The sequence below is a fragment of the Lepus europaeus genome, chromosome 16 (genome assembly GCF_033115175.1).
Source record: "Lepus europaeus isolate LE1 chromosome 16, mLepTim1.pri, whole genome shotgun sequence".
NCBI lineage: Eukaryota > Metazoa > Chordata > Mammalia > Lagomorpha > Leporidae > Lepus > Lepus europaeus.
In genome coordinates this window covers 12,801,503-12,823,114 of record NC_084842.1, presented here as the reverse complement: position 1 = coordinate 12,823,114, position 21,612 = coordinate 12,801,503, and the positions used below count along the sequence as shown (strand labels likewise).

General features: G+C 43.9%; 2 protein-coding genes across 2 annotated transcripts in view; one reads left to right on the top strand and one right to left on the bottom strand.

Annotated features, from left to right (window-relative positions):
- The window catches only part of GTF2E2 (general transcription factor IIE subunit 2), an 84,074-nt gene extending 63,389 nt beyond the window's left edge, over positions 1–20,685 (bottom strand). The window contains exons 1-2 of the mRNA XM_062213461.1: positions 20,570–20,685; positions 12,537–12,706 (exon numbers count right to left, since the gene is read on the bottom strand). Of these exons, the coding sequence (XP_062069445.1) occupies positions 12,537–12,702 (166 nt within the window). The 5' untranslated portion in view covers positions 12,703–12,706; positions 20,570–20,685. The remainder of the gene's footprint in view (positions 1–12,536; positions 12,707–20,569) is intronic.
- On the top strand, positions 3,981–4,268 carry SMIM18 (small integral membrane protein 18). The gene has a single exon (XM_062213728.1). The coding sequence runs from the start codon at positions 3,981–3,983 to the stop codon at positions 4,266–4,268; it is 288 nt and encodes a 95-aa protein (XP_062069712.1).
- Positions 20,686–21,612: the final 927 nt, after the last annotated feature.

Sequence of the window (21,612 nt, the reverse complement as noted above, 5' to 3'; positions counted from 1 at the left end):
CAACTTGGCAACATTAACTAAAAAATCTTTGCATATGACTACAGTTAACCTATTCATTGCATGGCTACATTTAGTTCATCAGAATCACCCATTTTGATGGGTGCAAATTAACCCTAAATAACTGAATTTGGTTGTGTATCTGCCTTGCTGACCACCTCTTCCTGTCTCCCTTTTAGAGCTAAGAAAACAAAAAAAAATTTTAAACAGTTAACTTGTACCAAAAATAAGAGAATCTATAAACAAGCTTTCTAATCATTTAAAAATTTTACTTCTAAAATAGTAACTTACATTATGTTTTTATAACTTCTCCAGTTTTTAAAGTCAATAAAAACAAAAAGTCTTCTCATAACTAAAATACATAGTAATAACTTTAGTAAAATTTTAACCAGGTATGAGTTAGTTATGGATTTACAGAGCCAATTTCCAAGACAAAAGAACTGTGGGTGAACTTTTAATTTTTATTTATTTAAAATTACTTCAACTGAAGCTGGGCATTTAAAATTACCATAAGTGAGTAGTTAAGATGCCTGCATCCCATATCAGAGTACCTGAGTTCAATTCCCAGCTCTGCTCCCAACTACAGTTTCCTGCTAATGCATACTCTGAGAGGAAGTGGTGATGGCTCAAAGTATTTGGGTCCCTGAAACCCCCAGGAGACCTGGACTGAGTTCCTAGCTCCCTGGGTTGGCCAGACCCAGTCCTCACACTGTGGGCATTTGGGGAGTAAACCAACAGATAGGAGTTCTCTGTGACACTCTGCTTCACAAATAATCGACAAGAAAACTCCACGCCTTTCAAAAAAATTTAAAATGGCCATAATGATGTTTCTGAAATCAACAGTGAAATAATGCTGCTCCTGGCTCCTAGCTTCGTCTGGCCATTCCTGGTCCTTGAGGTCATCTTGAAAGTGAACCAACAAATGGAAGATTTCCTCTTTCTCTCTCTATAACCCTGCATTTCAAATAAATAAATCTTAAAAACAAAAAATTTAAGTTCATTAAAGTAGACTGAACTATTTCAGAGGCATAATAGAATTCCTTCTCTTTATCCTTTCTATATTATTGTTCTCCCTACAATTACTTCTAATACTAGGCTACAAAATTTTATTGATTTATTTTTGTATTTATTTGAAAGGCAGAATGAGAGAAAGAAGAGCGAGCTTCCATCCACTGGTTCACACCTCCAATGGCCACAATGGCGGGGACTGGGTGAAGCTGGAGCCAGGAGCCTGGAACTCCATCTGGGCTCCCAAGAAGGTGGCAGGCACCTAAGTACTACAGCCATGATCCACTGTCTTCCCAGACACATTATCAGGGAGCTGTATAGGAAGCAGAGTAGCTGGGACTGAATCGGTGTTCATATGCAATACCAACACAGCAAGCAGCAGCTCAGCCTGCCACACCCCAACAGCAGCCCAGGAAAAAAGAAACTGTCAAAAGAAATTCCAAGATTTTAAAATGGATCAACCCAGGGCCAGTATTGTGGCACAGTGGATTTCAGCTCCCTGCTACTGCGCCTGAAAAAGCAGCAGCAGATGGCCCATGGACCTTGGCCCTGCCACTCACAATGGAGTCTCAGATGGAGTTCCAGGCTCCTGGCTTTGGCCTGCCTCAGCCCCAGTCACTGCAGCCATTTAGGGAGTGACTGAGGAGTGGAGTATCACTCTGTCCCTCTGCCTTTCAATTCTTTTATTTGACAGGTAGAGTTATAGACAGTGAGAGAGACAGAGAGAAAGGTCTTCCTTCCATTGGTTCACCCCCTAAGTGGCCGCCACAGCCGGCGCTGCACCGATCCAAAGCCAGGAGCCAGGCGCTTCCTCCTGGTCTGGCGTGGGTGCAGGGGCCCTCACACCTGGGCCATCCTCCACTGCCCTCCCGGGCCACAGCAGAGAGGAGCAATCAGGACTAGAACCCGGCATCCAAATGGGATGCCGGTGCCACAGGCGGAGGATTAACCAAGTGAGCCATGGAGCCGGCCCTGCCTTTCAATTCTTAAAAGGGATGTGAAAGGTCTGAACAGAAAGTCTAAGGAATATTTCTATAAATGTCAGGAAGTTCCCACATTAACCCAGGCAAAATTCTTAGATCCTCAAACAACTCTCACTCTTAAATCTTTAAAAAAAAATTCTTAAAATTTTGAAAGGTGGAGTTAGACAAAGAAAGGGAGGGAGGGAGAGAGAAAGAGAAAGGAAGACAAAAAGTATCTTCCATCCACTGGTTCATTCCCCAAATGGCCAGGGCTAGGCCAGGCCAAAGCCAGGAACTTCATCTGTATCTCCTATGTGGGTGCAAAGATCCAAGCACTAGGGTCATCTTCTGCTTTCCCAGGCACATTAGCAGGGAGCTGGATCAGAACTCAATCTGGCGCCCATATGGGATGCTGGCACCTTACCCACCATGTCACAGAGCTGGCCACAAAAATTTGTCTTATTTGAAAAGCAGAGACAAAGAGGGAGAGACAGACAGCAGTCTCCCATCTGCTGATTTACTCCCCAGATGCCCACAACAGCCAGGGTAACAACTTAAATTGCCACTTGGAATTTCCATATCCCTCACTGGAGTACCTAGTCTGAGTCCCAGATGCTCCGTTTCCAATCCAGCTACCCGCTAATGCACATACTGAGCAGCAGCAGACGTGGTTCAGGTGTTTGGGTTTCTGCCATGACATAGGAGACCCAGATGGAGTTCGGATTTCCTGGCTTCAGCCCAGCCAAGCCCTAGCTATGGCAGGCATTTAAATTAGTAAATTAGTGAATAGAAGATTGATCAGTTTCAAATAACGTGAAACTTTTTAAAAAGAAAAAATAGGTTTATTACAGTGTCAAAAATTTGAGATGCATGGTTTTTTCACAGTACATACTTTTATATGAATTTTCTGAAAACCCCTGTTACTAACTTTTCTTTAATTGAAATATACTCAAACTTACCTCAAGAATTTAGGAAAGCATTTGATATATAGTAGGTAAATACGTGTTATAAGTATGAATAAAAGCTTGTCTATAACATGTAGGAGAAAAACCATACAATATAAAAATGAATTGAGGAAGTAAACTATTTTTCTCTTATTTCCAAAATTTTAAGTCTCCCCCCAGGTGTCTAAAAGTGATATGTTCTCTATCTATAATCTTTTATATCTCAGATATTTCAAAACCTAGGGAAAGAAGAGAATAGGTATTTACTAGAGCTTCCTTTGGCCTCTCCAATTATTTAATACATGGCTGGATTTTGTTAGTGAACATATGTTTATAGTATGTTTGCTTCTATGTTCAAGTGAGTAGTGTTATAATTTCCCTTTCTAATACATGTGTATATGAGCGTATGACTGTTATACTCATCTCAGGAAATGAACTGTGGAATGCTTTCTTTTAAAATATATATAAACGTAGTTGCGCCACAAAAAAAAAAAAAAAAAAAAAAAAAAAAAAGCCAACAACAAAAAAACACTTCTTATTCCGAAAAATTGCATCATTTGGTTTTTCTTTCTCTACTATTTTACACTTGGCCACTATTTCCTGAATCAGACAACCTGTAATCGAAGTTTAAAGGAGTGAAAATAGGAGCCAGAAATACACTAAATCAAGAAGATGAGATGCCACAGGGTAATGACAAAAACTTTTCCAGGAGCAATTTGAACAATAGATTTTTTGCAGCACTGGCCACTGCTGTGATCAGGCTTTAAACCAATTCAGTCGCCATTTTTCCCCTTTCATATAGTTAATTTCTATATATAAATCTTAAACACATTTATCTAACAAATAATATACATTTTTTTAAAAAGTACATGGTTGGCACAGGCACAAAAAATTCAAAAATATCATTCAGGCACAATGCTGTCAGACCATACAGAAGAGTCACGTTGTTTAATAAACTAAGAAATACTAGCACTGAGATTGAATGAACAACTCTGTTATTTAGTGACATATTCATTTTCTACCCTTTTTACAGATTTAAAACTGCAACCAAGAAGTGGAATCTCTAAAGATGGCATCCAACCACTGGAACGAAACTACCACCTCTGTTTATCAGTATCTTGGTTTTCAAGTTCAAAAAATTTACCCTTTCCATGATAACTGGAACACTGCCTGCTTTGTTATCCTGCTTTTATTCATATTTACAGTGGTATCTTTAGTGGTGCTGGCCTTTCTTTATGAAGTACTCGACTGCTGCTGCTGTGTAAAAAACAAAACTGTGAAAGAGTTCAAAAATGAACCTAACCCTCTTAGAAGCATGATGAACAACATCAGAAAACGGGAAACTGAAGTGGTCTAACACTCTACCAAAGAGGAACAAAATCTTTTAAAGAAGCCTTGGGCCTCTTCAGACAAAAGAAAATGTATGTTATTAGAGAACTTATTCTCTCAATGGTTAAAAGATTTCTAGTAGAAGGGAAAAACAAGTGAAATGTGCATTTCCTTTGTATGTGTATTCTTTTCATTAAACAGTAAAACTTCAAAAACCAACCTATTTAATGGAACACTTCAAAAACTAAATACAAGAGTCCTAGGATTTAATAATGATTAGCAAAAGGTAAACTGTAAAACATAAGCAAGGTTAGTAACATTAAAGCTTATTCCTTAAAAACTCATATAGATTAAAAAAATAATGTTTTGGTAACAAAAATGATAAGCCGAGCTCCTAAAGTCCCTATCTATTAAAAAGCAATATTTTCAGGCCGGCACCATGGCTCACTTAGTTAATCCTCTGCCTGCGGCACCAGCATCCCATATGGATGCCGTTTCTAGTCCCGGTTGCTCCTCTTCAGTCCAGCTCTCTGCTGTGGCCTGGGAAAGCAGTGGAGGATGGCCCAAGTCCTTGGGCCCTGCACCCACATGGGAGACCAGGAAGAAGCACCTGGCTCCTGGCTTCAGGTCGGCACAGCTCCAGCCGTAGCAGCCATTTGGGGAGTGAACCAACGGAAGGAAGACCTTTTTCTCTAACTCTGTCAAATAAATAAAAAATAAAATTTTAAAAAGCAATATTTTCTAATTTATATATATATATATTATATACACATGTATGTATACATGTGTATGGGTTGTTTTTGTTGTTCTTAATGCCTTGAGTTTTATGTAAAAGTCTTAAAATACTCAGGATGGCCACAAGTATATATGCATAAAAATCTCACAAAATTGACTTGCTGTTTATTAAGAAATACATGTTTGGGGAAAGGCTCAGCCTATTTTCAAACTAAAACTTATACCGTATTTCTTGAGTTTCTTCTTTTACTTTACCTCTCATTCACACCCTCAAAGGCTAAGACACCCAGTGAAAAAAAGACTACAAAATAGTCAAAGGATAAAACCACTCAACACCAGTTAATAAATATGGCAGTTTAAGGTCCTTGGAATTCTAAGGGCTGGATAAATGTTTTATGGCTTTAATAGCCTTTTGCTATCCATAAACAAACCACAGCATGCACTTAATGGTTACACTCTTAGGCCAGAGATGCCATTTCTGGGAATGTACCCTGAGAAATAGTTCAAAAGCAAAAAAAAAAAAAAAAAAAAAAAACAGGGTGCGAAGATGTTTAACCATGAAACTAAAACATTATTAAAAACAACAAAATCTTAGAAGTAACTGAGCCTTAAAATAAACAGACACACTGACTTGATGGATGATTAAAAAGCTGATGGAGTAGATATCTAGTTTAGTGATGAAGCTGTTAGGACACTCACGTTGTGTGTTGTTGTACCTGAATTTGAAATCCAGCTCCCATTTCTGAATCCAGCTTCCTAATAAGCACCCTAGGAGACAGTGATGATAGATCAAGTAGTTGTGTTCTTGTCCTCCTTATGGGAAACTCAGAAGGAATTGCTGGCTCCTGGCTTCAGTCCCAGGTCAATCCAGCCATTGTAGGTACTTGGAGCATGAACCAGTGAATGTAATGTGCATACATGCTTCCCTCCCTGTAAATAACATTTTTTTCGAGCCACTGAAAATTATGGTACCATAGAAAAATATTTGGTAAACTAAGCAGATAAGTTCAGAATATAAATTTTTTAAGACAATTATACACATAGGTCTGAAAAAATATGGAAAAGTTATTATAGCTAATATTGTTAACAAGGCTGTGGAGTAAAGAGTACTGGGGTTGTAAAGGACTCTTTTTTTTTTAATCTTAATTACTGATAGAATGTGCAATAAATACCCTTGTGGTATTTGCCAGTATGAAATCACTTTTCCACAAAGTATTTTTTATGTTTCTTCAACATTAAAATTAAGCAAATAAACTAACCAACTTTCAAAACACCTATAAAATTCAGGTATACAAAAAACTTTGGTTACCAGGAACTATTCTGAACAATGTTAAAACTACATTTTCAGGGCCAGCATTGTGGCACAGCAGGTTAAGTTGCTACCTGTGATGCTGGCATCCCATATGAGTGTGGGTTAGAATCTCAGATGCTCCGCTTCCAATCCAGCTCCCTGCTAATGCACCTGGGAAAGCAGCAGAAGATGGCCCAAGTGCTTGGGGCCCCGCCATCCACCTGGGAGACCCAGATGGAGTTTCAGGCGCCTGGCTTCAGCTTGGCCAAGCCTTGACTGTTGCAGACATTTCGGGAGTAAACAAACTTCATGAACTCTGCTTACCATGGATAAGAAGCACACAGTCTTTTAATAACTAGATTTTTCCGATAATACGTATGTACCAATTTTTTTCCACTCTACCATGTATTTTTTATTAGCATTACAACAAATTTTTAAATATACTGAGTCAGAGATCAAGTCAGACACTGAGGATACAATGGCAAACAGGTTACCATGCTATTAGAATCATGTACCCTAAGAGTTTCTCAGACTGAGAGCTGGGGTAGGTGCTGTGGCACAGTGTTAACCTGGTACTTGGGACACCTGTGATTGAGTCCCATCTCCCCTTCTGATATAGCTTCCTGCCAATGAGCCTGGGAAGCAACAGATGATGGCCCAAGTACTTGGGTTCTTGCCACCCACGTGGGAGACCTGGATGGAATTTCAGGCTCCTAGCTTCCGCTTGGTCCAGCCCTGGCTTTGTGGGCTTTGGGGCACTGAAAAGAGGCTTGAAGATCCATCCACCCATCCATCAATCTCTCTCTCTCTGCTTTTCAAATAAACTTTTTTAAAAAGCTGAGAGCTATGATAACTCAAATTGGCGAATAAGAGCAATGGGACATTTAAAAAGAAATCTAAAAGAAATGAGTAAGAGTTACCCGAAGGTAAGAATGTTCCAAGAAGAGGAAATAATATGAGTAAATGCCAAAAAGCAAAAGTAAGACACATTAGGGGAGGCACACATGAGTATCACACAGGACTGAACAATGAGATACGAGGCCTAAGAGGTAAGTAAAGGCCAGATCAGGTAGGACATAAACACTGCAATTAAAGATGGCTTTATCTGAAAAGTGAAGATCAGCATGAACAGAGAGTGACACAATCAGATCAGAAAAATCATATGTGCTGTATGAAGAATAAATAGGAGGGAAGGTAAATCAGGAGATCTAGTAAGAAGCTACTCTGGCAATCCAACAGTAATGACCTAAACTAGGGTTGTGAAAGTTGTTTGTGTTTGCATCTAGCTATTTTCAACTCTCCTCATGGTGAGCACAAGAAAAGATTCCACTTAGGATACCCCATGGTTGGGTATGGTCTTGTGACCATGTTAAATCAGCTCTAACCAGTTCTACAAAGTGATGTGTTACCTCCAGACCAGAGCATTTAACTACCAGTCAGTACAAGATCTCCCAAAGCCCTTTTCCCCTCTGGTACAGAAACCAAAAATAAATGTGATACATCAGCAACCATGGGTCCATGAATGACTACAATGAGTTGAAAACCTTGCCAAGCCATGACAAACTTGCTGACATAAGACTGCCCTTATACCAGATCTCCACCTGACACTCCAAACGTAAAAACCTCTTAGCTATGCTCCCCATTCTTTTTCTGAAAGTTTCTTCATTTTATGTTGTAACAATGGATCTGATCAGATACTTAAGTCCCCGCTTTTTATCAAGACATAGTCATATATGCACAGAGGGAATCCATAGCAGGGAGCTACAGTTGCATGGCCTGGGCATGTGCAGAGAAGGGAAGATCCCAGCCCTTCCCAATTAAGATTTGCCTTACCGGCATTTCCGCTCATCTTGCTTTCTCCCACGTAGTATTTAAAGCTTTGGGGCCGGCGGTGTGGCTGTCACCTGCAGTGCCAGCATCCCATGTGGGCACTGGTTCAAGTCCCGGCTGCTCCACTTCCAATCCAGCTCTCTGCCATGGCCTGGGAAAGCAGTAGAGGCTGGCCCAGGTCCTTCAGCCCCTGTACCCATGGAGGAGACCTGGAAGAGGCTCCAGCCTCCTTGCTTCAGATCAGCCCAGCAACAGCTGTTGCAGCCATTTGGGAAGTCAACCAGCAGATGGAAGATCTCTCTCCCTCTCTTTGCCTCTGTAACTCTGCCTTTCAAATAAATAAATAAATCTATAAAGCTTTGCCTATTCCCTAGAGAAGGAAGCAGATTTCAGACATTTCTTCTGCTTCTTTATTCATGAATAACAATAAAGCCCCTCTCTCCTCAAAAAACCAGCTTCACATAGTATGACTGAGCAGTGGCTAAAGAACCTATATCAACATGGTATGACAGAGAAACAGCCTTTTATTGCCTTAAGACGTTGGGATTTGGGAGTTATTTCCACAACACAGCTTATCCAATCCTGGTTGTTCTTAGGTATACCCTGACCAATGACAGAAAAGCAAGGCCTTAGGCAGCTTCTTCCTACTACTGAATGGGATCTGCGTGTGCAGATGAAATTCCCCACCTATGTATTACTTGTGGCCCAAACTACAAAAGCAAATAAAAATTTTAAAAAGATTTTGAAAAGTAGAATTACAGTGAGGGATAAACAGAGAAAGGTCTTCCATCCACGAGTTCACTCCCCAAATGGCTGCAACGGCCAAGATGGGCCAGGATGATGCCAGGAGCTTCTTCTGGGTCTCCCACGTGGGTACAGGGGCCCAAGGACTTAGGCCATCCTCTGCTGCTTTCCCAGGCACATTAGCAGGGAGCTGGATCGGAAGTGGAGCAGCCAAGACTCAAACTGGTGCTCATCTGGGATACCAGCATCATTACCTGCTACAGCACAGCGCCAGCCCCTGCTTTTTTTTTTCCCCAAATAGAGACAGAGAGATTTTCCATCCACTGGTTCACTCCCCAAATGACCACAATGGCCAGGGCTGGGCCAAACCAAAGCTAGGAGCCAGGAGCTTCCTCCTGGTCTCCCACATGGATAGCAGGGGCCCAAGTGCCTGGGTCATCCCCCACTGCTCTCCCAGGTGCATCAGCAGGGAGGTGGATTAGAGCAAATCAGCTAGGACTCATACGGGACGCTAGCACTACAGGCAGCAATTTAACCTTCTATGCCACAGTGCCAGCCCCGCAAATAAATTCTTAAGCAGAGTCTGGTGTTATGGTGTGGTGGGTAAAGCCACTGCCTACAGTACCAGCATCCCATATGGGTGCCAGTTTGAGTCCTGCCTGCTCCGCTTCTGATCCAGCTCCCCGATAATCGGCCTGGGAAAGCAGCAGCAAATGACCCAAGTGCATGGGTCCCTGCACCCATGTGGGAGACCACTGGAGACTCCTGGCTCCTGATTGGCCCAGCTCTTGCTCTGGTGGCCATTTGGAGAGCGAACCAACAGATGGAAGCACGCGCGCTCTCTCTCTCTGCCTCTCTGTAACTCTTTCAAATAAGAATTTATTTTTTAAAAAGATTTATTTATTTAAGCAGATCAGAGACTAGGCTTAAAAGTGGCTCTGAAAAGTCTGTTTACTGTGCTTTCATCTGATGTACATTTCACCGGGATTAGAGATGAATTTAAATGTGCATTTTTACACAAATGATAGGACTACTTCGATAAATTATCTCCACCTTAACATCACTTGTCAAAATAGTTTCAAGGACATCTAACAAAATGATACCAGTGAAGATTATTATTGCTATATTTTTAAGTAAATAATTTGTTATGAACTCACTCTCTGTAACTCTACCTGTCAAATAAATAAATAAATCTCAAAAGAAAAAAAAAAGTCTAGGAGCTAGTGTTGTGGCACTTAACTATTTAGTTCTCTGCTGGTAACCTGGACCCCTGCCACCCACATGAGAGATCCAGTTGAAGCTCCTGGTTCATGACTTTGGTCTAGTACCACCATGGCTGTTGAGGCCAATTGAGGAGTGAACCAGCAGATGAAAGATCTGTCTCTCCCTAACTTTACCTTTTAAGTAAATAAATGTATCTTTAAAAATCAATTAAGGGCAGGCATTGTGGAACAGCAGGTTAAGCCAGTGCTTGGGATGTCCACATCATCAAAGTGCTGTTTTGAGCCCCAGCTCTTACGCTTCTGATCTAGCTTCCTGCTAATGCTTATGGGAGGCAAGTATTTTGATTCCTGGCCCCCACATGGATCCAGATGGAGTTACTGGTTCCTGGCTTTGATCCCACCCAGCCCTGACTGTTGTAGTCATTTGGAGAATCAATCAACTGACAGAAAATCTTTCTGTCTCTCCATCACTGTCACTCTGCCTTTCAAATAATATTTTTTTAAAAAAATCAGTATACCATGTTAACAGAATAAAGAATTAGAACTACATGATCACCTCACTAGTACAGAAAAAGCATTTCAAAAAATCCAACACTCAACTATGATTGAAAACTCACCTAGAAAAGAGGGGGACTTCTTCAAACTGATAAAAATACCTACAGAAACCTGCAGTAATGTCATACACATTGGTGCTTTCCCCCTAAGATTAAGAACAAGAAAACATCATTCCAGCCAGTCCAGTCAGGCAAGGAAAATAAATAAAAAGTGTCTATATTGGAAAGCAATAAGTAAAACTATTTTTATAGATGACAATCTTGATTTAGAGGGGCCGGCACTGTGGCACAGCAGGTTGACGCCCTGGCCTGAAGCACCGGCATCCCATATGGGCGCTGTTTCGAGACCCGGCTGCTCCACTTCTGATCCAGCTCTCTAATATGGCCTGGGAATGCAGTAGAAGACGGCCCAAGTCCTTGGGTCCAGCACCCACATGGGAGACCCGGAAGAAGCTCCTGGCTCCTAGCTTTGGATCGGCGCAGTCTGGGAAGTGAACAAGCAGATGGTAGACCTTTTTCTCTGTCTCCACCGCTGTCTGTGACTAACTCTCATAAAATCAAATCTTAAAAAAAAAAATTAAACAAAGATCTACCATATGATCCAGAAATTCCACTCATAGGTATCTACCCAAAAGAAACAAAAACATACATTTATGTCAAGACATGTACAGGAATGTTCATAGCAACACTATTCAAAACAGCCCAAAAGTGTTAATGTCCATTAACCAATGAACAGATAAACAAATTGTGGTATATTCTTACAACTGAATATTCTAGCAGTGAAATAAGGTATTAATACAGACTACAACATGGATGAAACACAAGAAGAATGCTAAGTGAAAAAAAGCTACAGACAAAAGACCATCAGTTATATAATTCTATTTATATGAAATGTCCAGAAAGGTAAATAAACATAGACAGAAAGTAGATTATTAGTTATCTGGGATTGAAGTGAGAACAGTCACTGCAGATGGCCACATAAGATCCTTAGGAAGTGATGGAAATAATGTAAAATGAAACAGTAGTACTAGTTGCACAACTGTAAGCTTACTAAAAATATTTGAATCGTACATTTAAAATGAGTGGACCATATGGCATATATATTAAACCTCAAATTTTTTTAAAGCCAATTTATTTTCTTTTCAGTTGATTTGAAAGGCAGAAACAGATTTTATCTGCTACTTCATTCTCCAAATGCCTTCAATAACCAGAGCTGAGCCAGGCTGAAACCAGGAGCCAGGAATGTATTCGAGTCATCATCCACTGCCACCCAGGATGTGAAGGAAAACAGATTAGAGGTAGAAAAGTTAAGGCCTTGAACCGGGATCTTTGATAATGATCAAATGTCTAGCCCTTAAGAAACAATAACCTAAATCTTAACTATAATATGAGACTATTAACACTTTAAGAGCTTAAATTTTCTTATCATCCCATCTCTTATATTTAACAAAGTATCTAAAAAAAAACTTTAACTTAGACTGGAAAATGAACTCATCATAACTAAATGCCTTTTTAAAAAATAAAAAAGGGAAGGGGGGTGCCACTGGCACTGTGATGAAAGTGGATTAATATACAGCCTAGAATGCTAGCATCCCACAAGGGAGTACCAGTTTGAGCCCCGGTTGCTCCACTTCCCATCCAGTTCCCTACTAATGTGCCTGGAAAGCCAGCATTAAGACAGTCCAGGTATGTGGATTCCTGACATCCACGTGGGAAACCCAGATGGAGTTCCTGGTTCCTGGCTTCAGCCTAGCTCAGCCTTGACAATGGCAGCCACATGGGGAGTGAATCAACGGATAGAAGATTTTTTTCTGTCTCTCCCTCATGTTATCTTTCAAATAGATAAATCTAAAAACAAAACAAATGGGGAAAAAAAAAAGCACATGAAAACCCTAAGAGTCCTAAACAATTTTACTAACCAGAATTTTGTTTAGAGCCTGATGATCCTCCATGTTCTACCTTTGCCTTCTTCTTCTTCGATGATGATGATGATGATTCAGAAGACACTGAACGTTTTTCCACTACAGGAGTATTAAGAGCTCGTTTTCGGAACAGCTCCCGTTCTCTCAACAAGCTTGGATCCATAATGCTGTAAAGAATAAAATATCTGTAAGACAAATTCAAGTCACTCAAATCTATATGCCAAATCCAAAGATCTCAACAAGTTCCCTCCCAAATAAAATTACAATTTATTATTAGTTCTCTGGCATTTACATTTACTCACTTATTCATCAACCCAAAAAACACTTAGTGAGGCTGGCATTGTGTACAGGTTAAGCCACCACCTGCAATGCCAACATCCCACATGAGCACAGGTTCAAGTCCCAGCCACTCTGCTTCAGATCCAGCTCCCTGCTCATGTGTCTGGGCCTTACACACATATGGGAAAACCAGATAGAATTCTGGACTCCTGGCTTCAGTCTGGCCCAGCCACTTAGGGAGTAAACCAGCGGATGGAAGATCTGTCTCTCCTTCTCTGTAACTCTGCCTTTCAAATAAATAAATCTTTTTTTCTTTTTTAAAGCAAAAAGATGCTAGTTTAGCAGGAATATAGACAATGGCTATAAACAATTGAATGGAAAAACAACCATTTTACCCATATATGGTAAATCTTAAAATAATCACGAGTCATTAAAATTATAGCAGTATAACTTTTTTTCTGAAGATTTATTTGTTTGAAAGAGTTAGAGAGACAAGAAAAAGAGATTTTCCATCCACTGGTTCACTCCCCAGATGGCCCAACATCCAGGACCAAGCCAAAGCCAGGAGCTTCTTCCAGGTCTCCCACATGGGTGGCAGGGGCCCAAACACTTGGGCTACCTTCCACTGCTTTTTCCCAGGTCATTAGCAGGGAGCTAGACACAAAGTGAAGCAGCCAAGAAATGCACCACTGCCCACGTGGGTGAGCTGTCACCCCCACAGGCAGTGGCTGTATCCCCTACACCATGATGCCCACCTGTGGTATAACATTTTTAACCACTGGTTTGACAGAGGTATAAAACAGTTTTACAAAATGTATTTGCAGCAATACTGGTACACACAGGCATTTTTTATTTTGGGGTTTCTTTCCTCTTTAATTTTAGCTCTTACACATGATGAAGAGCACGTAATATTTATCCTTTTGTGTCTGGCTTATTTCACTCAACATAGAATCCTCCACTTGCATCTATTTTGCTGCAAATGTAGAATTTCATTTTTTTATAGCTGAATAATATTTCATTGGGCATATGTACCACATTGTCTTTATCTATTCATCTGATGGACACCTTGGTTGATCCAGGTATCTCTTTGATACAATGTGTCCCTGTCTTTTGGGTATGCACCCAATAGTGGGAATGCTGGATCATATAGTAAATCCATTCCAGTTTAAGAAATCTCCATACAGTAATTTACATTCCCATCAACTATGTGTAAGTGTTCCCCTTTCTCTACACCCTGACCAGCATTTGTTATTCTTTGTGTTTCAGACTTTAACCATTTAGACAGGGGTGAGATGTTATCTCATTGTGGATTTCTTTTCTTTTTCTTTCTTTTTTTTTTTTTTTTTTTTTTTTTTTAAGATTTTGAGAGGTTGAGTTACAGACAGTGAGAGGGAGAGACAGAGAAAGGTCTTCCTTCCATTGGGTCACTCCCCAAATGGCCACAACGGCTGGAGCTGCACCAATCCGAAGCCAGGAGCCAAATGCATCTTCCCGGTCTCCTGTGTGGGTGCTGGGGCCCAAGCACCTGGGCCATTTTCTACTGCTTTCCCAGGCTATAGCAGAGAGCTGGATGGGAAGAGGTACAGCAGAGACTAGAACCAGCGCCCATATAGGATGCCAGCAACACAGGCGGATGATTAACCTACTGTGCCACGGCTCCGGCCCCCTCATTGTAGTTTTGATTTGCATTTCCCTAATGGCTAGTGATGTTGAGCATTGTTTTAAAAAAATGTATTACTTGTTATAAAGAGTTTTAGAGAGAAATCTTCCATCTGCTAGTTCACTCCCTAGATGACTACAACAGGCAGAGCTGGGCCAGGCCAAAATCAAGAGCTTCTTCCAGGTCTCCCACATGGATAGAAAGAGTCCAAGCACTTGGGCCATCCTCGGATGGTTTTCCCAGGCTCAGCAGGGAGCTGGATCTGAAGTGGAGTAGCCAGGACATAAACTAGCACCCACATGGATGCCGGCATTGCAAGTGGCAGGTTCACCCATTACATGACAACGCTGCCCCAAGCATTTTTTCATATACTTGATGGACATTTGTAATTCTTCTTTTGAGAACTGTCTATTGAGGTCCTTTGCCCATTTCTTAACTGGATTGGTTGTTCTGTTGTTGAGTTTTAGTTGCTGTTGTATGCTGGATATTAATCCTTTGTTGGTTGGGTAGCTTGCAAATATTTTTTTCCCATTCTGTTGAATGTCTCTTCATTACAGAAGATTTCCTTTCTTGTGCAGAAGCTTCTGAGTTTGATGTTTAGTTTTGCTTTTGTTGCCTGCTATGGCCTGTCTTTGTGTTTTTCTAGTTCTAAAATTACAACTCTGAGCAATTTCAGTACAACTAGGGAAGCTATAAGTCAATCAGTAAGAATTTTTAAAACATTCCTCTGTTTTCTTATCTACCCTTAGAACCTTGTAGAGAGTTTAAGAAGAGCTCAAGCTAATTATGTGACTGAATCTGACACTCTTAATGTTAAGTCAGGAGAAAGAAGACTACCTTATCCAGTCACACATCGCTTAGTGAGAGGAACACATATTGTTGCTAGGTGACTTAGTAACTGCAAATACCAGTGTGCTACACAAACCTAGAGAATATAAGTCAATCACTCTACATGGCCTCTTTGCAATCAAGAAATATCATAAGTAGGAGATACAGGAGGCTGTTGCTAGGTTAACATGCAATGCTGCTTTACAATAAACTATCATTTTTCTAAGAGTTATTTCATTTATTTAAAGGCAGAATTACAGAAAGAGGGAGAGACAGAGTTCTTCCATCCACTCATTCACTCCCCAGATGGCCGCAACAGCCAGAGTTGAACCAGGCCAAAGCCAGGAGTCTAGAGCTCCAACTGGGCTGCCCATGTGTGTGGCAGAAGCCAAGTCCTTGAGCCATCTTGTGTTGCTTTCCTAGGTACATCAATACAAAGCTAGATTGGAAGCAGGGCAGCCAGGACTTGAACTGGCGCTCGGATATGGGATGCCGGCAGCACAGGCAACAGCTTAACCCACTGTGCTATATCATCCAGCCCTACAGTCAACTTTTTAGAAGCAAAAAACTTTAAAAGGGTGTCTGGCCTCACAGTTCAGCACCCCAATAGGGGAGAATCTTAAGTTTGAGCCCTGAAGTGGACAACACTGTAGTGCGGCAAGTTAAGTCAGTCTGCATTGCTGACATCCCATACGGTGCTGGTTCAAGTCCCAGCCACTCTGCTTCTAATCCAGCCTCCTGCTAGTGCATTTGGGAAAGCAGCAGAGGATGGCCCAAGTGTGTTGCAGCCATTTGGGGAGCAAACCAGCAAATGAAAGATCCCTCCCTCTCTAACTCTTTCAAATAAACCTTTAAGAATAAAAATTAAAAAAAAAAGCTTGAGCCCTGGAGCCAGCATTGCGACATGCTGAGTTGGGCCACAGCCTGTGACACCAGCATCCCATATGGAAGCCAGTTCAAGTCCTGGCCACTCTGCTTCTGATCCAGCCTCCTGCTGGTGCACCTGGAAAAGCAGCAAAGGATGGCCCAAGTCCTTGGGCCCTTGCACCCACCTACAAGACTGGGATGAAGCTCCTAGATTCAGCCTGACCCATTCCAGAAGTTGGGGCCATTTGGTGAGTGAACCAACAGAAAGAACATCTGTTTCTCCCCCCTTTCTCTGTAAAACTGCCTTTCAAATAAATAAAAACCTTAAAAAAAAAAAAAAATTTGAGCCCTGGCTTTGTTCCTCATTCCAGCTCCCTGCTAATTCATCTAGGAAAGCAGCACAAGATGGCCAAGTGCTTGGGTCCCTGTCACCCATGTGGAAGATCCAGAACGAGTACCAGGCTCCTAATGAGAGCATCTGGAGAGCTTAGCAGTGGATGGGAGCTGTCTCTCTCCCTTTCAAGTAAACAGAATTTTTTTTAAAGATTTACTTATTTATTTGAAAGTCAGAGTTACACAGAGAGAGAAGGATAGGCAAAGAGAGAAGTCTTCCATTTGCTGGTTCACTCCCCAATTGGCCACATGGCCAGAGCTGCGCCAATCCGAAACCACGAGGCAGAAGCTTCTTCTGGGTCTTCCCATGTGGGTACAAGGGCCCAAGGACTTGGGCCATCTTCTACTGCTTTCCCAGGCCATAACAGAGAGCTGGTTCGGAAGTGGGGCAGCTGGGACTTGAACTGGCACCCATTCGGGATGCCGGCACTGCAGGCAGCAGCTTTACCCACTTTGCCACAGCGCTGGCCCCAATTTTTAAAAAATTTAAATAAGATAAAAAATACACAAACAACACACATAACTGAATATTATATACATAATTCTGTCTGCTATGCTTTTATACAACTGGTAGCACAGGTTTGTTTAGACCAGCAATGCCACAAACACGAGTAATGCATTGTTTTGTGACATGCTAACATTACTAGGCAGCAGGAATGTTTTTAGTTCCATTATAATCTTGAGACTACTACCATTTATTTTAGTTTGTTATTTATTTAGTTTGTTATTGAATGAAATGCCATTAATGTGGCATATACTTTGAAAGTGTTTAAGCACAGGAAAGCTCAGGAAAATTTGTAGACAGTGAATGGAAAATGTATCTTCGAATTGCTCTATCCTCACTGGCTCCACAAGTCTTTATTAAATGTTTTCTGTATGTAAGGCACTGGGCACTAAGCCTTGAAAGATTCTGGAAGAGAAATCCTTGCCTTCCAGCAGCTTAGATTTAAGATGAAGTCTCGAGCACTTTGCTCTAAAAACAATGAACAGGGGCTGGCATTGTGGCATAGTGGGTAAAGCCACCACCTGCAATGGTGGCATCCCAAATGGGTGCCAGCTCAAGTCCTGGCTTCTCCACTTGTGATCCAGCTCCCTGGTTAATGGCCTGGGACAGCAGTGAAAGATGGCCCAAGTGTCTGGACCCCTGTCACCCACATGGGAGACCCAGAAGTTGTTCCTGGCTCTAGGCTGTTTCAGCCCTGGCCATTGCAGCCACTTGGGGAAGGAACCAGCAGATGAAGATCTGTCTCTCCCTCTAACTCAGACTTTCAAATAAATCTTTTAAAAAATGAATGAAAAGGCTGGCGCCGCGGCTCACTAGGCTAATCCTCCGCCTTGCGGTGCCGGCACACCGGGTTCTAGTCCCGGTCGGGGCACCGGATTCTGTCCCAGTTGCCCCTCTTCCAGGCCAGCTCTCTGCTGTGGCCAGGGAGTGCAGTGGAGGATGGCCCAAGTCCTTGGGCCCTGCACCCCATGGGAGACCAGGAGAAGCACCTGGCTCCTGCCATCGGATCAGCGCGGTGCGCCGGCCGCAGCGCGCCAACCGCGGCGGCCATTGGAGGGTGAACCAATGGCAAAAGGAAGACCTTTCTCTCTGTCTCTCTCTCGCTGTCCACTCTGCCTGTCAAAAAATTAAAAAAAAAAATAAAATTAAATTTAAAAAATGAATGAAATATGAACTTAAGTGCTAAGAATTGGAAATACACAGCACTGAAAAGGACTAATCAGAGTGAACTTCAGTAAGAACAGTCACTGTACCACAACCCAAACATCTACCTTCTCTGAGTTTTGATTCCTAACAGTCACACAGCCAGGCAATCCATAAAACCTCTCTAGATTCAACTTCCTAAGTAAAATAAGGACACTACCAATGCTGTCTACATCTAGTCCAGCAGTAAGAAGAAAGTGACACTGATTTTTTAAATATTTTAAAGACAAAGTGACAGAGAGGGACAGATCTTTCATCTGCTGGTTCACTCCCCAAATGGCGGGTATGGGGCAGGCCGAAGCCAAGAGCCAGGAACCTCATCCCGGTCTCCCGTGAGGGTGGAAGGGCCCAAGCACTCAGGTCATCTTCCTCTGCTTTCCCAGACACATTAACAGCGAGCTGGACTGGCACCCATATGGGATGTCGGCATCACAGGTGACAGCTTAATTTGTTATGCCACAATCCCAGTGCCAAAACTTATTTTTTAAAGCCATATAAATAAGTTATTTTGGTATCACTATTTAGAGATCTGAAAAGAATGATTCTTGTGGTGTGAGGAAGGCAGTTTTGGGAGGTGGGATGGTATGAGGACAGCAACAAGAAAGTGAGATTCATAACTGAGAAGACGGGGACAACAAGCAGGTTGTGAACTTTTTTGTTGTTGTTGTTAAGATTTTTTTATTTAGGGGCTGGCGCCGTGGCTCACTTGGTTAATCCTCCGCCTGCGGCACCGGCATCCCATATGAGCGCAGGGTCCTAGTCCCGGTTGCTCCTCTTCCAGTCCAGCTCTCTGCTGTGGCCCAGGAAGGCAGTGGAGGATGGCCCAAGTGCTTGGGCTCCTGCATCTGCATGGGAGACTGGGAGGAGGCACCTGGCTCCTGGCTTTGGATAGGCACAGCGCCGGCCATAGCGGCCATTTAGGGGGTGAACCAACGGAAGAAAGACCTTTCTCTCTGTCTCTCTCTCTCACTCTCTAACTCTGTCAAATAAATTAAAAAAAAAAAATTTTTTAAAAAGGTTTATTTGAAAGTCAGAACTAGAGAGATAGAAGAAGAAACAGCAACAGCTGTGACTGGGCCCAGCCTAAGCCAGGAGTTTCTTCCAGGTCTCCCACATGGGTGCTGGGGCCCAGGCACTTGGGCCATCTCCCACTGCTTTTCCAGGCCATTAGCAATGGAGCTGAATCGGAAGTGGAGCGGCTGGAAACCGAACTGGCACCCATATGGTATACCGGCACTGCAGGCAGCCCCAGCTGAGCCACAGCACAGGCCCCAGCTGATGAACTTCTAAAACAGGAAACATTTCTAACGGTTTATCTCACTTTGTAATGACAGGTAGATAATCTAGGCTTTTAAAGAGGACTTTAACACATTTTAAATAAAGCCCAACAGTTTAGCAATGCCTCAATGGTTAACAGTTCCAGATCCTCATAACTGTGGGAGACAACAGATGACCCAGCTGTTACTAGTTTAATATGTGAAATCCAAAACTAAGGAGGTAGGGTGAAGTTGACACACGCGAATAAACCAGGATCTGCATATCCTGACCCCTACAACACGTTGAGCGCTGGAAAGGCCGCCGATGAAGCGCTGGAAAACCAAGGCGACTGTGTTGGGAGGTCTTTCACCACCCGACGCTCCGCCTAACTTTACCTGCCTGTACCGACTTCGACATTTCTGAACTGACCTCTGCAGCCAACAGGACGCGCGACACCATGCCCGTTCTACGTTTAAAAACACAGCAGCACGACCCAGACCGCTGAGTGTTCCCGCAGATGGAAACCGGGAGACAGACCCACAGCCCACGACTCGACCTCTTCCATCTTCCAGCCTTTGCCCCAGCGGTGCCCGGCTGACCGGTGCCCACCCAAGGGGGACCCCGGCGCTCGGCCCGGGGAGACGCCTGCAGAGCTCTCCGGAAACTCCGGGAGTTACAGACCACGAGCGCGGGCTCCCCGAGGCAGCTGGAAAGCCGGTCCGGGTGTGAGCAACTCACTCACAGCCTCGGCGGGCAGGACGCCGTGGCTCCCCGAGCCGCACCACGCGCGGATCGCTCGGCCCACGAGGGGCTCAACCCGCGACCCCACTTGCCCATTTCCCCCTCTTTTCAACCCAAAAGTTTGTCCCGTGAGCCCCAGGCCTCAAAGACAGGGCGCCCACGGAGCTGTTAGCGTGTCCGAAGGGGTCCCGAGACCCAGCCCCACGAAAAGTGAGGACCCGCGAGGAGAGCCGCGTCGCGGGGCGAAGAACAACAGGCCAGGGCTCGCGCCCCTCACCTGGCGGTCGCAGCCCTTACCGGAGGGAAGAGGGCAGCCCCACGCGACCCGCCGCCAACTCCCTGCGCCTCCGCCTCGGCCAGCCGTCCTCGCCGGCGCTGCCGCGGCTTCCCGCTCCCCGTCAGCGCCCCAGCCAGCCTGCGCGCACGCCCAGCGCCGACCCGCCAGCTCAGGGGTCGCGCCACTGGCGGCGGCGGCAGTGGCGGCGGCAGTGGCGGCGGCGGCGGCTCCGCCCCGCCCGCCACTTCCTGATAAGGCAGCTAGGATCCGTCCCGGCAGCCACCGCGGCGCCTTCCGAGAACGCGCATGCGTCATCGCGTACCCCGCGAGAGTAAGCGCGGGAGCTGAACGAGCCGGCTCGGGCGTCGGGGTCTCCATGACAACGGGAAGGTGGCTGGGGCGGGGCGGAGGCCGGGACTCCGGTGGGAGGCGGTGCTGAAGAAGATGGACGAAGCCTTTCGGTGCCGAAATTCGAAGTTACGAAGTCCTGGTTCGGCAGGCTCTGGAATCGAACCCGAGGGCGGCGCGTTCTGGCGGCGTTTATTGTGTGACTGCCCCTCAGGTGCCGCTCACCGGCGCCTGACCCTGACAGAACGTTGTGGCTGTTTCAAAGTGGCGAAAAAGGCCCCGTGGAACCAAGAGACTCGTTCACGGCCGAGAGAGCAAAGGCGAGCCCACACGGGCTCCTTCCCGCACACCTGTGAGCTGTCACAGCAGAGGATCTCGGACTGCGGCAGGAGGTGCTGGAAGCGAAACAAGAATAAAACGAAAGCCATCGCCCTGGCTCCGCAGCTCTCCGTTCCTCTTCTTGGAACCTACAGCAGCAGCGCAGCCAGCGCTTACCCATTCTGAAGCTGCCCTTTAAGTACTGCTGGTTACTCCTCAGGTTACTTAACCTGAATCTCAGTCTCTTCTGGGAAATGGGGATAACAGTGGTACCACCGTGATGGGCTACTTGGACTGTGGCGAAAATGAAATAACACATAAGTCAAACCAGAGCCTTCGCTTTGAGCGATCCGCTCAAAATCATCAGGATTTGGGGCTGGTGTTGTGGCACAGCTGG